Source organism: Ranitomeya imitator, chromosome 1, assembly GCF_032444005.1.
Source record: "Ranitomeya imitator isolate aRanImi1 chromosome 1, aRanImi1.pri, whole genome shotgun sequence".
Lineage (NCBI taxonomy): Eukaryota > Metazoa > Chordata > Amphibia > Anura > Dendrobatidae > Ranitomeya > Ranitomeya imitator.
The window spans coordinates 696,050,266-696,068,065 of NC_091282.1; the positions used below are offsets into that span (position 1 = coordinate 696,050,266).

The 17,800-nt window shown below is 43.1% G+C and overlaps 1 protein-coding gene across 2 annotated transcripts in view; it reads left to right on the forward strand.

Moving 5' to 3' along the window:
- Positions 1-17,800, forward strand: part of TTBK2 (tau tubulin kinase 2) — a 129,684-nt gene that overhangs the window by 11,701 nt on the left and 100,183 nt on the right. For both annotated transcript variants that reach the window (XM_069730929.1, XM_069730918.1), the window contains exon 2: positions 17,396-17,549. In XM_069730929.1, the coding sequence (XP_069587030.1) occupies positions 17,481-17,549 (69 nt within the window). In that variant the 5' untranslated portion in view covers positions 17,396-17,480. The remainder of the gene's footprint in view (positions 1-17,395; positions 17,550-17,800) is intronic.

The following is a 17,800-nucleotide window of genomic DNA, read 5'->3' on the forward strand; positions in this document are numbered from 1 at the left end:
GTACGAAGTATCATGTGCGGTCATTATTGTTGTGAATTCTGTTGTCGAGCTCCCTCCTGTGGTCGTGAATGGTACTTCAGTGAGTTCGGTCCGTGGGCTCCCTCTGGTGGCTGTGAGTGGAGCTGCTGCTTCTGAGGTTCCTTACACAGGTGACGTGGTTTATCCTTTGGTTGGCTTCTCTATTTAACTCCACTCAGATCGTTTCTCCATGCCAGCTGTCAATGTTTTAGCATTGGTTCAGTTCGCTCCTGGATCTGTCTGGTGTCCTGTCTTCTCCTGCAGAAGCTAAGTTCCTGATTGTTATTATTGTTCTTGTTTCTTTGTCCAGCTGGTTATCTTGATTTTGTCTTGCTAGCTGGAAGCTCTGGGATGCAGGGTGGCACCCCCGCACCGTGAGTCGGTGCAGAGGACCCTTTTGCACACTCTGCGTTGTCTTTTGTAGGTTTTTGTGCTGACCGCAAAGATTCCTTTCCTATCCTCTGTCTATTTAGTAAGTCGTGCCTCCCTTTGCTGAAACCTATTTCATTTCTGCGTTTGTGACTTTCATCTTTACTCAGTCATTACATGTGGGGGGCTGCCTATTCCTTTGGGGAATTTCTCTGAGGCAAGTTAGGCTTTATTTTCTTCTCTAGGGCTAGCTAGCTCTTGGGCTGTGTCGAGGCGCCTAGGGAGTGGCAGGAGCGCTCCACGGCTATTTCTAGTGTGTGCGATAGGATTAGGGCTTGCGGTCAGCAGAGTTCCCACATCCCAGAGCTCGTCCTGTATGAGTTTAACTATCAGGTCGGGTGCTCCTAACCACCAGGTCATAACACATTATACAGTATGGAGCATCATGTGCGGTCATTATAAAGTATTGAGCATCATGTGCGGTCATTATACAGAATGGAGCATCATGTGGAGCCATTATACAGTATGGAGCATCATGTGCGGTCATTATACAGTATTGAGCATCATGTGAGGTCATTATACAGTATGGAATCATATGCGGTCATTACAGTATGGAGCATCTTGTGCAGCCATTATACAGTATGGAGCATCATGTGTGGTCATTATACAGTATGGAGATTCATGTGGGGCCATTATACAGTATGGAGCATCATGTGCGGTCATTATACAGTATGGAGCATCATGTGTGGTCATTATACAGTATGGAGAATAATGTGGGGCCATTATACAGTATGGAGCATCATATGCGGTCATTATACAGTATTGAGCATCATGTGGGGTCATTGTACAGTATGGAGCATCATGTGAAGCCAATATACAGTATGGAGCATCATGTGTGGCCATTATACCGTATGGAGCGTCATGTGTGGCCAATATACCGTATGGAGCATCATGTGTGGCCATTATACCGTATGGAGCATCATGTGTGGCCATTATACCGTATGGAGCATCATGTGTGGCCATAATACCGTATGGAGCATCATGTGTGGCCATTATACAGTATGGAGCATCATGTGTGGCCATTATACAGTATGGAGCATCATGTGTGGCCATTATACAGTATGGAGCATCATGTGTGGCCATTATACAGTATGGAGCATCATGTGTGGTCATTATACAGAATGGAGCTTCATGTGTGGTCATTATACAGCATGGAGCATCATGTGGAGCCATTATACAGAATGGAGCATCATGTGCGGTCATTATACAGTATTGAGCATCATGTGGGGTCATTATTCAGTATGGAGCATCATGTGCAGCCAATATACAGTATGGAGCATCATGTGCAGTCATTATACAGTATGGAGCATCATGTGCAGTCATTATACAGTATGGAGCATCATGTGCGGTCATTATACAGTATGGAGCATCATGTGTGGCCATTATACAGTATGGAGCACTGTGTGGCTATATTTTTTTGTTTATAATTATTGTATATGAAACAGTGTGATCAGCAGTGCTAAATGGGTGTGGTTGGGACGTGGATATGGGTGTGACTAATTATGAATGGGTGTGGTCAGGGGCGTGGCCTAAAATTTGTCCCTCTTTCCCATCTTCAAAAGTTGGGAGGTATGCGTCTGTGCTGTCTGAGTCCAGCTTTCTCCAGCCATTGGTAGGATTTCTCCATGTCAGTCATCTCCATTATCGGTCGATGGTACATCCCATGCATCGGCTTGTCTTGCCATGGCGCTTCATGTTCCTGTTCTTCCTTCCAGATCTGTTGTTGTTGCTGCCTTAGGCTTTCTCTCAGCATCTCATCTTTTGGTGCCATTTTTCTGATGTATTCCTGTATACACCTTGTTTCATCCACAATGGTGGCTTGGATGCTTATCAAGCCTCGCCCACCCTCCTTTCTGTTGGTATACAGTCTTTGGGTGTTAGGCTATGTGCACACGTTCAGGAATCTCTGCAGAATTTTCCTGAACAAAACTGGACTATTTCTGCAAGAAATCCGTTCGTGTTTTTTTTTTTTTTTCACATTTTTACCACGTTTTTTTTCTGGAGCTTCCCCAATGCAATTATATAGCGGCAAAAACGCAAAATTAATGAACATGCTGCTTTTTTTACGCGAAAAAAACACATCATGTGCACAAAAATTGCAGAATGCATTAAAAATGATGGGATGCTTATGTAAGGTTTTTTTTTTTTAGCATTTTTTTCCACGTAAAATGGACGAAAAAATGCGAAAAAAAAAGCAAAAAATCCTGAACGTGTACACATAGCCTCAGACTTAGAGTGGAGACCTCAATGCATTGTGAGGAGATTCCTTCCGTGTCTTCACATCTGCAGCTTCTATCCCTTCTGTTGGCCAGCACACTATGCCAGCAGGGTATCTGATAACTGGCAGGGCATATGTGTTGATGGCACGGATTTTATTCTTCCCAGTGAGCTGACTCTTCAGGACCTGACTTACCCTTTGCTGGTATTTGGATGTTGCTGCTTTCCTTGCCTACTCATCATGGTTACCATATCCCTGTGGGATGCCGAGGTTCTTGTAGCATGTCTGTACATCTGCTATGTGCCCTGCTGGTCATTCCACCTCATCAGTCTTGACTACCTTGCCTCTCTATTACCAACCGGCCACACTGCTCCAGTCAGAAGGACATCCCGATATCTCCACTGTAGATCTTTGTCAGGTGGATCAGTGAATTGATGGCTCGTTTGTTTTTCGCATACAGCTTGATGTCATCCATGTAGAGGAGGTGGCTGATGGTGCTTCCACTCTTGAACTTGTATCCATAGCCAGACTCCGTAATTATCTGACTGAGGGGGTTCAAACCTATGCAGAACATCAATGGGGACAGTTCATTACCTTGGTATATGCTGCATTTGATGGTCTCTTGTGCTAGTTGTCTTGAGTTGACTTCCAATGTTTCTCTCTATTGCCCCATTGAGTTTCTGAGGAAGGTTCTTCATTTCCTGTTGACATTGTAGAGGGTCAAGCATTTACACATCCATGAGTGTGGCATTGAGTCTTAAGGTACCGTCACACTGAATGATAACGCTAGCGATCCGTGACGTTGCAGCGTCCTGGCTAGCGATATCGTTCAGTTTGACACGCAGCAGCGATCAGGATCCTGCTGTGATGTCGTTGGTCGCTGCAGAAAGTCCAGCACTTTATTTTGTCACTGGACTCCCTGCAGACATCGCTGAATCGGCGTGTGTGACGCCGATTCAGCGATGTCTTCACTGGTAACCAGGGTAAACATCGGGTTACTAAGCGCAGGGCCGCGCTTAGTAACCCGATGTTTACCCTGGTTACCAGCGTAAAAGAAAAAAAAACAACCACTACATACTTACCTTCCGCTGTCTGTCCCCCGCTGTGCTTCTCTGCACTGGCTGTGAGCGCCGGCCAGCCAGAAAGCACAGCGGTGACGTCACCGCTCTGCTTTCCGGCCGCTGTGCTCACAGTCAGTGCAGGAAAGCACAGCGCCGGGGACAGACAGCGGAAGGTAAGTATGTAGTGTTTGTTTTTTTTACTTTTACGATGGTAACCAGGGTAAACATCGGGTTACTAAGCGCGGCCCTGCGCTTAGTAACCCGATGTTTACCCTGGTTACCGGCATCGTTGGTCGCTGGAGAGCTGTCTGTGTGACAGCTCTCCAGCGACCAAACAGCGACGCTGCAGCGATTGACCTCGTTGTCGGTATCGCTGCAGCGTCGCTTAGTGTGACTGTACCTTTAGGCTTTCCTGTAGTCAACTCAGGCTCTGCTGAGATTGGTCTGTCTGGATCTTGACTCTGGTATCTTATCAAGATATATATCTGTGTGTGTGTATATATACACTAGATGGTGACCCGATTCTAGCGCATCGGGTATTCTAGAATATGTATGTATGTAGGTCGCTCTTAGCACTGCCCACGCAGTATATAGCACTGCTCACGCAGTATATAGCACTGCCCACGCAGTATATAGCACTGCCCACGCAGTATATAGCATAATTTTTTATTTTTTTAACAGGGATATGGTGCCCGCAGTGCTATATATGTGGGCAGTATATAGCACTGCAGTCACCATATCCCTGTTATTAAAAAAAAAAAAATTAAAATAAAAAATTGTTATATACTCACCCTCTGCCGTCCAGCAAAGCTGTCCCGATGCGCACGATGCTGCTGCCAGCTTCTGTTCGCAGTGATTCTCTGTGCTGTATACTACGTGGCTCTGTGCTGTATACTACGTGGCTCTGTGCTGTATACTACGTGGCTGGGCAATATACTACGTGGCTGGGCAATATACTACGTGGCTCTGTGCTGTATACTACGTGGCGCTGGGCAATATACTACGTGGCTGGGCAATATACTACGTGGCTCTGTGCTGTATACTACGTGGCTCTGTGCTGTATACTACGTGGCTCTGTGCTGTATACTATGTCGCCGGGCAATATGCTACATGGCTGGGCAATATACTACGTGACTGAGCAATATACTACGTTGGCATGCATATTCTAGAATACCCGATGCGTTCGAATCGGGCCACCATCTAGTCTACTATATAATTGTCTAAGGGTCACATCCGTCTTTCTGTCTTTCCTTCTTTCTGTCACGGATATTCATTGGTCGCGGCCTCTGTCTGTCATGGAAATCCAAGTCGCTGCTTGCTCGCGGCAAAACAGCCACGACTAATCAGCGACGGGCACAGTCCGGAAGAAAATGGCCGCTCCTTACTCCCCGCAGTCAGTGCCCGGCGCCCGCATACTCCCCTCCGGTCACCGCTCACACAGGGTTAATGTCGGCGGTAACGGACCGCGTTATGCCGCGTGTAACGCACTCCGTAACCGCTGCTATTAACCCTGTGTGACCAACTTTTTTACTAGATAATAAGTGACTGGCACACTCCGGACGTGTTGTGATGCAAAATTGGGGTTTATTATACATACAGTAACACAAACATTTCGGTCATAACTGGACCTTCATCAGTGTGCTAGATAACTAGTATGTTGAAGGAGCCCCAATAATTGAAACTACATTGCATCAGCCTGATGAGTGGAGGGAGCACGCGGTGTCCTTATATAAGGATGCAGACCTGAAACAGGTGCCTAATGTGGTGACAGACGAGAGAAGAGAGCGCACGATGTATACCTCTCAGACGAGCGGTGGACTCCGCGTCTGAGAGGACTATCCTCATACCCCAGCGGCTTCTCTACAGGTAATTACATGCCTTTTATAACTATTTCCGCAATATGCATGGCTAATCGATATGGGGACTTACACTGAGTTTTACCTGATCTCTATCCTCTGCAGCCTGGGTCTCGTGTTTCGCCTTACGAAGGGATCACCTCCCGCCATTTCTATATATATCTCCAAGGTACTTTAGCACATGTACCCCTGAAACTGTAGTGCCCCTAGGTATATCAGTATATTATATTTACTTTCCCTTTCCTTCCCACGTCCTATAGTTACACCCCATTAAAAACTACATCTACCCCTCATCCACTTTCCCAGCAAGGGGATATTGTCTGTGAGTACCATCCTCCTTTTTTATAACAATCTATCTATCCATGTCCATGTGAATGCTATACATCGTGCGCTCTCTTCTCTCGTCTGTCACCACATTAGGCACCTGTTTCAGGTCTGCATCCTTATATAAGGACTCTTTGCCACAAAAGGAATTGGCATTAGCACGGTATGTGTTTCAACTTTTTCTTCATGTTAGCCACTCCCACAATATATCTAGCGAGGATATTAAGCACAAATTCACTGCGATACCATCATTGAAAAATATATATATCTGTTAATGCTTTGGCTCTATTTGATTGTTTGTGACAATTTTGGATATACTTTAGTTTTTTTCATGTTTTATTTATCTACCACATTGTATTGCATAATTTGTTTATATACCGCATTGCATTGCGTTTTTTTGAACACTGTAGTGACTGATGAAAGCCCACTGTAGGGCTGAAACGTTTCTGGTGCTACGTCCAGCAATAAATTTACGAAACACATTTAAGTTGAGTGCGAGACTTCTTTTCATATTGCATTTTATGGTTTGGGTACCTAGTCTCTGCACCGGTCTATAGCAGTGCACACGGAGTTTCTTCTCATCTGGAGTTATCTTGGCCCACTCCTCCATGCAGATCTTCTCGAAGTTATCTAGGTTCTTTGGGTGTCTCATGTGGACTTTAATCTTGAGCTCCTTCCACAAGTTTTCAATTGGGTTAAGGTCAGGAGACTGACTGGGCCACTGCAACACCTTGATTTTTTACCTCTTGAACCAGGCCTTGGTTTTCTTGGCTGTGTGCTTTGGGTCGTTGTCTTGTTGGAAGATGAAATGACGACCCATCTTAAGATCCTTGATGGAGGAGCGGAGGTTCTTGGCCAAAATCTCCAGGTAGGCCGTGCTATCCATCTTCCCATGGATGCGGACCAGATGGCCAGGCCCCTTGGCTGAGAAACAGCCCCACAGCATGATGCTGCCACCACCATGCTTGACTGTAGGGATGGTATTCTTGGGGTCGTATGCAGTGCCATCCAGTCTCCAAACGTCACGTGTGTGGTTGGCACCAAAGATCTCGATCTTGGTCTCATCAGACCAGAGAACCTTGAACCAGTCAGTCTCAGAGTCCTCCAAGTGATCATGAGCAAACTGTAGACGAGCCTTGACATGACGCTTTGAAAGTAAAGGTACCTTACGGGCTAGTCTGGAACGGAGACCATTGCGGTGGAGTACGTTACTTATGGTATTGACTGAAACCAATGTCCCCACTGCCATGAGATCTTCCCGGAGCTCCTTCCTTGTTGTCCTTGGGTTAGCCTTGACTCTTCGGACAAGCCTGGCCTCGGCACGGGAGGAAACTTTCAAAGGCTGTCCAGGCCGTGGAAGGCTAACAATAGTTCCATAAGCCTTCTACTTCCGGATGATGCTCCCAACAGTGGAGACAGGTAGGCCCAACTCCTTGGAAAGGGTTTTGTACCCCTTGCCAGCCTTGTGACCCTCCACGATCTGGTCTCTGATGGCCTTGGAATGCTCCTTTGTCTTTCCCATGTTGACCATGTATGAGTGCTGTTCACAAGTTTGGGGAGGGTCTTAAATAGTCAGAAAAGGCTGGAAAAAGAGATAATTAATACAAACATGTGAAGCTCATTGTTCTTTGTGCCTGAACTACTTCTTAATACTTTAGGGGAACCAAACAGGATTCTGGTGGGTTGAGGGGTTGAATAATAAATGACCCTCTGAAAAGACTTTTCACAATTTAAAAAAAAATAAACAAAGAAATAACCTTCTTTTTTGCTGCAGTGCATTTCACACTTCCAGGCTGATCTACAGTCCAAATGTCACAATGCCAAGTTAATTCCAAATGTGTAAACCTGCTAAATCTGCAGGAGGTTGAATACTACTTGTAGGCACTGTAATATATAACACAGGCCACGTAGTATTTGTCTGCTATATACTACATGGCTCCTATATACTGTACTACGTGGCCTGTGCTATATACCATGTGGCTGCTATATACATACATAAATACATATTCTAGAATACCCGATGCGTTAGAATCGGGCCACCATCTAGTATAAGACATAATTTCAGTTGTTTCACACTTTTTTGTTAAGTATATAATTCCACATGTGTTAATTCATAGTTTTGATGCCTTCCGTGTGAATTTACAATTTTCATAGTCATGAAAATACAGAAAAATCTTTAAATGAGGGGAGTCCAAACTTTTGGTCTGCACTGTATATGTATGTATATGTATATGTGTATATATATATATATATATATATATATATATATATATATATATATATATATATATATATATATATATATATATATATATATTATTTTGAAGAATATATGTATATAATATATAGATGTGTACAAGTTGCTATTTTCAGCAGAATGTTTGGAGATGTCACTTTTTACCACACAATTACACTTTTTCCTAAGCGAGCCGTAAGAGCCTGCCTCTAACATTGGGAAGGAACAATTGACCTTGAATGTCAGTATTCGATCACTGCAGTGAAGTCACCGGTTTGCTGATCTTCAGAGAAGCTTAATTTTTCTGTAGTGGGCTCATATTACATTGTCACTTATGATTTCTCCTGCGGAAATCCAATACTGGGACATTAGTAGCCATTTCACTAAAGGTCAATGAATTAAACCTTATACCTTACCAGATTTAACAAAACAAACACCGCATACATTCTAAAAAAGATTTCTTAGATCTGGTGAGGCTGGTGTAGTGACATTGAAAACCGTTTTCAATCCTGGTTTCAAAATTGAGCAATTTTGTTTTGTTTAATAGGCAGGAAAACAAACAGGATAAAAAATAAAAACAAACTAGACCTGCGCGTTTCGAGCACTATGGCTTTTAATTTAAGAGCCTTAGTGCTTGATGTGCGTAGGCCTAGGGTGTTTATTTTTTCCCTTTTTGATATTTTAATAGTCGCAAACTCAAATCTGACTCCATAAAAAAAAGTGGACGGCACTTGGACGCTATCAGTGTGCTGTCCAGTTATGTTTAATAGAAGCTCGACTTCAACATAAAAAAAAGACGAAATTCCAATGGTAAAAACTGACACTATGAGTAAAATCTGTCCTTTTTTATTTTTTTTCTGTACGAGAAAAATCACTGATGTCCGAATTAGCCCTTTTAAATGGATTTTCCTCATATTTTGAACTTGTACACCATGTTCCAAATTATTATGCAAATTGGATTTGTCATAGAGATTTAATTGTTTTGTTTTTCAAATAAACTTGTGGATTGTATTGTGTCTCAGGGCTCAATAGATAACTAAACTAAAATCAATCTTAAACACATGTGTTAATTAGTTTTCCAGGTGATTCTAATTAAAGGAAAACTACTTAAAAATGATGTTCCACATTATTAAGCAGGCCAAAGGTTTCAAGCAATATGAGAAATAAAAAGGATCTCTCTGCTGCTGAAAAGCGTTAAATAGTGCAATGCCTTGGACAAGGTATGAAAAAATTAGATACTTCACAAAAACCTTGTGATCATCATACTGTGAAGAGATTTGTGAGTTCATGCAGATAAAGGCATAATGAGGAAGGTTTCTGCCAGACAAATTCATTGGATTAAGATAGCGGCTGCCAAAATACCATTACAAAGCAGCAAACAGTTATTTGAAGCTGCTGGTGCCTATGTTGTCCCTCAAACCTCAAGGTGTATGATCCTTCAAAGGCTTGCTGTGGTGCATAAACCTACTATTCGGCCACCCCTGAACAGTGTTCATGAGCAGAAATGGTTGCAGTGGGCCCAGACATACATGAGGACTAATTTTCAAACAGTCTTGTTTACTGATGAGTGTCGAGCAACCCTGGATGGTCCAGATGGATGGAGTAGTGGATGGTTGGTGGATTGCCACCATGTCCCAACAAGGCTGCGACGTCAGCAAGGAGGTGGAGGAGTCACATTTTGGGCCAGAATCATGGGGAAACAGCTGGTAGGACGCTTTAAGGTTCCTGAAGTTGTGAAAATGACCTCTGTAAAGTATATTGAGTTTCTGACTGACAACTTTCTTCCATGGTCTAAAAAGCAGAAACGTGCCTTCAGGAGCAAAATCATCTTCATGCATGACAATGCCCCATCTCATGCTGCAAAGAATACCTCTGAGTCATTGGCTGCTATGGGCATAAAAGGAGATAAACTCATGGTGTGGCCACCATCTTCCCCTGACCTCAACCGTACAGAAAACCTTTGGAGTATCATCCAGCAAAAGATCTATGAGGGTGGGAGGCAGTTTGCATCAAAACAGCGGCTCTGGGAGGCTATTCTGACTTCATGCAAAGAAATACAAGCAGAAACTCTCCAAAAACCCACAAGGTCGATGGATGCAAGAATTGTGAAGGTGATATCAAAGAAAGGTTCCTATGATAACATGTAACTTGGCCTGTTAGGATGTTTTGGAGTTAAATAGCTTTTTTGTTCAGTGAATGTGACCTCATAATGCTGCAAATTCCACAAATGAGCATTTTCAGTTCTTTAAAACATATCAAATATTTAGAAATTCTACTGTGCCTAATAATTTGGAACAGTGCATTTTAAGTTTTTATTCATTTTGGAGATTATTCTGTTATCATTGGGAGGTTTCTTCAATAAAATTCGATGTATAATCTAACGGGTGATGACTTTTATTAGACTGACTGTCATTTGCACCGACCATTGAGGAAAATCCGAGAAAAATGTCATCTGCATAATAATTTGGAACATAGTGTATACATGGCTAAAAATGATTTTTGCAGCCAAAACTTTGCCTTGTATAACCTTTGTGTTGTACTGTCTGTTGGTGGCTGCAGAATGAGTTATGAGAATCTGTCAGTGAGCTCATTCTGACAGTTTAATGCTAATTTCTAACCCCTGTCTGTCTCTTTCTGAGCTGTTCTCAGCTGATTTAGGACAGACTGCATCAACGTTAAATGTGTCTGGATACAAAGATGCATTTTTTTTTTTTTTTTTTTTTTTTAAATTCAGTCATTGATTTTATTTTGGATGTGCCGAACAAGAATAACAGTCTGAGTACAATAATAAGAAAGTCTTGATCTGACATTGCGAGAGATAAAGAAATACCAGAAACTTGGGTTTAAAGCCCATGTGCAGAATTTGGGTTGACATAGCCGATACCAAGGGCAGGATCGATATACTTGGTCGCTTGTGCACAAAGTACATTCAAATTCATAGAATTTATTTATCCTGATGGAACAAACTTTACATTAAAGAAACCGCGAGAACGAGAGTTCTGGAACATCAGAAATCCGTATGATAAATTGGACCCTATAGCAGAGTGGGGAGCGTCCAATTCACTGTTATAAAGGTTTTGTCCCTCTGACAATTTTGAGCGATCCGCCCGCGCCTATTAGCTAGTTGAATGCTTCTGTCAAACTCTTGACAGCTGCATTAACAAGCGCATCCGTCCGAAAATGCGCGCAGCGGTGACCCCCATCACATGATCGGGTGTCAGCGGTGCGTTGGCATAACAACCAGAGGTCTCCTTGAGACTTCTATGGTTCTTGATGCCAGACTGCTATGAGCGCCACCCTGTAGTCGGCGCTCATAGCAATGCTGTAATTCTACTATATAGGGGCGATATGAGCATCGCCTCTATGTAGCAGAGCCGATCAAGTTGTGCCAGCTTCGAGCCTCCCATAGAGACTAATGAAGCATGGCAAACGTGAAAAAAAAAAAAAAAAAAAAATTAAAATATGAAAATAATAATAAAAAAAAAAAATAAAGTTCAAACCACCCTCCTTTCGCCTTGTTCAAAATAAAACAATAAAAAAAAATCAAACCTAGACATATTTGGTATCTCCGCATTCAGAATCGCCCGATCTATCAATAAAAAAAAGCATTAACCCTATCGCTAAACGGTGTAGCGAGAAAAAAATTAAAACCTCCAGAATTACTTTTTTTTTGGTTGCCGTGACATTGAATTAAAATGCAATAACGGGCGATCAAAAGAACTTATCAAAATCTACAAGATACAATAATATTTCTCTATCCCCATGATGGCACCACGGAGAGAGGGGTCCGCCCCCAGGGACAGGAAACCTACAGATGAAAAAGGGCGTACCTCTCTCCCACATCAGTTGGTTTCCTGTCCCTGACGGGGAACCTACAGCGACGTACCTGAAGGATTCTTCGTGGGTCCTGGGCGGAGAGAGCTGGCGCTTCAATACAACAGATATGTAGAGCGGCCACTTGGTCTTCCCAGTCTACATTTTTCAAGCATTACCGCTTAAACTTGACCTCCTCTGATCCTACCTTTGGGCGAAGGGTTCTAGAGGCAGTGGTCCCTCCCTAATAGCTCTATCTATTCAAATCTCTCCGTGGTGCCATCATGGGGATAGAGAAAATGGTAGTTACCTGCCGATAACGGTATTTCTCTGATCCCATGATGGCACCCGTATATTCCCTCCCTTTTCACACACAGGTGTGCACTTGATAATGTACTAGTAATTAATTTTAGTCACGGTGCCTCTGTTAAGTTAAATAGGTTAAGTTTAATTTGTGCAAATATTGAGTTGCAGCTGAAGTTCTGTATAAGGCTCTGTAATCCAACTGATGTGGGAGAGAGGTACGCCCTTTTTCATCTGTAGGTTTCCTGTCCCTGGGGGCGGACCCCTCTCTCCGTGGTGCCATCATGGGATAAGAGAAATACCGTTATCGGCAGGTAACTACCATTTTTCTCAGGGGACAAGAACTTCCCTGAAATTTGTTGCGCAGTGTTATTTCCAGATTTATTTATTTTTCTTAATGAAACCAAATTACAAAAATGATTTTTAGTTCGAAATACATGACTTTTTAAGAAAAGTCTCCAGAAAGATAAACTGTCCAGACCTATTAGGTTTACTCTGTGATAGCTGCGCTTGATAGTAAATTAGAAGTAAAGGCCCCGTCACACATAGCGACGCTAAAGCGATCCCGACAACGATTCGACCTGTCAGGGATCGATGCTGCGTCGCTATGTGGTCGCTGGGGAGCTGTCACACAGACAGCTCTCTCCAGCGACCAACGATCAGGGGAAAGACTTCGGCATCGTTGAAACTGTCTTCAACGATGCCGAAGTCCCCGGGTAACCAGGGTAAACATCGGGTTACTAAGCGCAGGGCCGCGCTTAGTAACCCGATGTTTACCCTGGTTACCATCGTTAAAGTAAAAAAACAAACGCTACATACTTACCTACCGCTGTCTGTCCCCGGCGCTGTGCTTCTCTGCTCTGCCTGTGAGCACAGCGGCCGGAAAGCAGAGCGGTGACGTCACCGCTCTGCTTTCCGGCTGCCCGCTGCTCACAGCCAGAGCAGAGAAGCACAGCGCCGGGGACAGACAGCGGTAGGTAAGTATGTAGCGTTTGTTTTTTTTACTTTTAGGATTGTAACCAGGGTAAACATCGGGTTACTAAGCGCGGCCCTGCGCTTAGTAACCCGATGTTTACCCTGGTTACCAGCGAAGACATCGCTGAATCGGTGTCACACACGCCGATTCAGCGATGTCAGCGGGACCTCAACGATCAAAAAATGGCCCAGGCCATTCCGACACGACCAGCGATCTCACAGCAGGGGCCTGATCGCTGCTACGTGTCACACATAGCGAGATCGCTACTGAGATCGCTGTTGCGTCACAAAAATTGTGACTCCGCAGCGATCTCGCTAGCGATCTCGCTATGTGTGACGGGGCCTTAAATTGCCAAATCCTTCTTTCAAGAGTCTCTGAAGTAATTGAGGTCTGTAGACTTGCTGGAGGCACTCGGAGCTTTTCGTCTGTCAATGACAATAAAGGCTGATTATTATTATTTTTTTTTTTCTTCTCAGACTTGCTTATAGGTCTGTACTTTCTTGGCTCTGAAGCCACCCATACACTTGCAGTAGTTGTTGGCTGACATCTATTCCTAATGATTCCACCCCAGTACCCATGTATGCTCGGTTCGGCAAAGCATACATGTTTCCTGAATGGCCAGAAAATCGCTGCTAAAACACTCTGCTTATTTCTGAAGGACTGAGCATGTAAAATTCAACATGCCCAATCCTCTTTTACAACAAACTAGGCCAATTGAATGTCTGAAGAACATCTGATTCTTGTTTGAAGGTTGGAAAATCCTACCCAATTCAGCAGGTTTTGGCAACCTTAAAGTGGCCATACACATTCAGTAGCTGACGGCCAGCAGCTATTTCTCTAACCTCACCATACACATGCATTCTGTCACAAGTTTACCACAACAGAGAGGTTTCAGATGACAGCAGCATCTGGTTTCTCCTACTCCTGCACTGATTAGACGCACTTCGCCTTCATATTAAACGGTGCAGGTTTCTTTTAGCAGTTTATGGGTTATCTGCTTCAAGCTTTCCTGCATTAAGGCTCTCAGCTGTGCACTGTTAGCCACTCCCCTCTCCTATATATTTTGGGGCCTAGCTTCATGCTGCATGATTAGGAGATGGTGGTTTGGGGTTCATGTTTGAGAAGGTGTCTGGTGGATTTTTCTGAGACTGTTGCTAGATATTGGGTGTGTTCTAATTCCCCTCCTTCTCCGACTTTGTTTTAACCCCATCCTCCACTCCCCGGTGTTTACCTCTGCTGTTTGTGAGTATATTTGTATGATTGGTATTTTCCTTTATCCCTGCTTGTATTACCTTGTTAGTCTGGTTGGTGTATTACGGTACACTATTACTCCCCTCTTCCCTGGATGGAGGAGTGACACAGGCTCAGGGGGATGAGGCAAGGTATGTAGCACCGGCATCTTCACCAGAAGTATTCTGGGGCGGGGCGAGCTACGGCACCACTAGCGTTAGGGATATGAAGCAATCCCCTTGTCCCAGGAGTCGTGGCACATGCTCAGTGCAGCCGAGCATGCATGTGTTTTGAATAGGGCCAGAAGTAACCTGTTTCCAGACGTTTCCCAAGATAGATCCCTTAAGAATATCATATTTGACATATTACATATGCTATAGGCCAAGCATCGTAAGCTTTCTGCTGGTCATACCAAGAGAGGCAGTTTTTTTTTTCTTTGTATGGCCACCTTTATTGTCTGACCACAACAACGAGTTTTCCATATCTTTGTCTAACTATTCTGGAAATCCAGGGGCAAACTATGGTACATATTCAGATCCAGATACCGTAGATCACCCCAAGAAAAAGTCCAATTTCCAAGTATTTACTAGGCAATCAAGAGACCTCCCGTAGATGGCTCGTCTCATATACCAGGAAAGGCCCCAAAGTCTACAAGAACTAAACTTCTTATAAAGGGCATCTGAGAATTCACCGGTCTGCTACATATTGGTGCAAGGTTTTCTCCTACAATAGTAAGCCTAGCCGTGCCGTGACCACAGCACTCTGTGATGGATTTGCTCTGATCTGGTGTTTGCTGCGGTTGTCAGTTCGTTCTTCCTGGAGATGTAGAAATGTCACCACATGGGTTCTTCTGAGACCTGAAGACAATAAAACGAGAGCCTCACATGTGGTCAAATATAAATGATGTGTTGAAGGCGGAAAAAAAATTATTTGTGATCTGTCAGTCTTTGGGTACGCGCAAACAGAATTTTGGATCAAATCCTTTCCAAAATCCTTCTCAAATATCTTCAAAATTTTATACACGTTTGCTGTTCAAATGATGAGGTTTTTTTTTTGTAAACTTTGCAAGAGCAGAAAAATTTCTCTGAAAACCTTAGTTTTTCCTGAAGTGGTTTCTGGGTGAAACACATGTGATTCTTGAAAGCCATTGTGCTCGCAGAGTCTTTCTGTTGAGTTTACGGAGCAGAAACTCAACACTTTTTAGAGGCTTTATGATTTGGAGGAGGATTTGGAGAGTTTCTGGTAAAAAAACAAAAACCTTGAAAAACTGTCTGGACTTAGCTTAAACTTTTCCTTCTCCTTGTGCTCTTATCCTGATGGCTCTTGCATCGTTCGCTTGACTCATCTGATCACCATAGGTCTGGCAATCCGTTGACGTTGCAAAGGCAGGACTGCAGGATCGGGAGCCACCCTTGCTGATATAGCAGATTCTGCGCGGGAGAGACTCTCCTCATTCATGTCTATATATCTTAAAGGGTTATTCCCATCTTCATAGATCAATATTGTTGGATGGTGCTTTTTAAAACAAGTACTTTTGCAATTTATTGCTTTTTTAAAGGAGCACTTCAGTGATTTTTTTTTTTTCTTTCCCATCATTCGTGTATGTATGATAAGCGCAGTAATATTGTCATGTGTGAATGTTCACAGTAATTTGCTTACTCGTCGCCATCCTCTGTCGTTTTCAGCATAGCTCTGGTATCGCGTAACTGCATTTGTAACTCACCGATTCATTATCTTCTGTGCAGTGCGGAGGTCAATTTGTGCATTTTCTCATTGCAAGTCGAGTCTCATACACTTAAAATGAGAAAGTCACTGCCATTTATCACAGAATAGAATTTGTCATCTATCAGGTGTCAAATACGGTTGTGTGATACTGGTTCTCCGCTGAAAACTGCAGACGACAGCGACCGATAAGTGACTTACTGCGCTCACTATACACACACACACACACACACACACACACACACACACACACACACACACACACACACACACACACACGATGGCTGAAAAATGGAGAAATTTGTAAAAAAAAAAAAAAATGCTCCTTTAAACTTGCGGCTTGAGATATTAACACTTTTTTTTGTTTACAGTTCCGTTGCCTAGAAGACCGACCACCACTTCTGTCTAGCATTTGGCCAAAATTATGAGATTACAGTACGTGTTAACGCTACTGGTCAGCTTCAAAAGCAGGCTTACATCCGTAATAGAAAAGAGCTTGTAAGCCCTGCTTGTTTTCTGTTGTTCAACAGTGTTGGTCGGTCTCCAAGACAACGAACTGTGAACAAGTGTTCATATCTCAAGAATGGCTGAATTTTTTTTAAAGAATCAGTAAATTGCAAAATTGCTTGTATGTACAAGTGCTATTCGACCATACCCATTAATAATAACTCTTTGCTATATCGTATAGAAAATGGGATATCTTTAGAAAGCCACAACCCCTTTAAGTGCAAATGATAGATTTCTGACACTTGGAGTAAGTTGCACCCAGCATATGCAAAAAGAGTTTCCTTTTGCAGCCTTTTTTTGCATATTCGCTTTTATCTAAGGGAAATAATCTGCTGTTCTTTGGTTTGCTATAAAAAAATATACTGGTAAATATACATTTTTTTTTTTTTTTTTTAATTATTATTTTTTTTTACAATTTCCGCCTTTTGATGATATGTATACTTTAGTTGTAGTCTTAAAACGCTATGTGAGCAAAGCCTGATAAAGTCCGCTGCCCCATAGTATATCTACATTTTCCACTGCCTTATTTAACCAAGGTTACAACGCCTGTCAAGGTGAGAACAAGGGGCCATAAACTGTCCTAAATGGGGAATAAAAATTACTCTTAATGTTTTGGCAATTTATTTTTATCTTTTTATAAAAATAAACCTCTGCTCTAGTAGATTATTAATAAAAAATGTATTTTCCCTCTTTTCCCTGTAGCCACTGGGTAGATGGATGTCGCCCTTGGGAGCCCGATGATCTCCGGTGACACGAGTTCTGCGTAGCAGTTCTAGCACCAAGTGCAATGAGTGGGGGAGGGGAGCAGCCGGATATCCTCAACGTGGGGGTCCTAGTGAAAGAAAGATGGAAAGTGGTAAGTAAATTCAACTTGGAATGTTACCTCAACCGCATCATAGATTTGTGGACCCTCCTCGCTTATTATTATCCTCAGTCTCTCCCCTCTCAAGGCATTGGAGCGATTTAGTGTTTTCCTGATTTTAGAGTCAGTATATAAATGGGCATAGCACTGGGGTCCTGGGCTCAAATCCCACCAAGGACAACATCTGCAAGGACTTTGTACGTGCTCCCCGTGTTTGCGTGGGTTTCCTCCGGGTACTCCGGTTT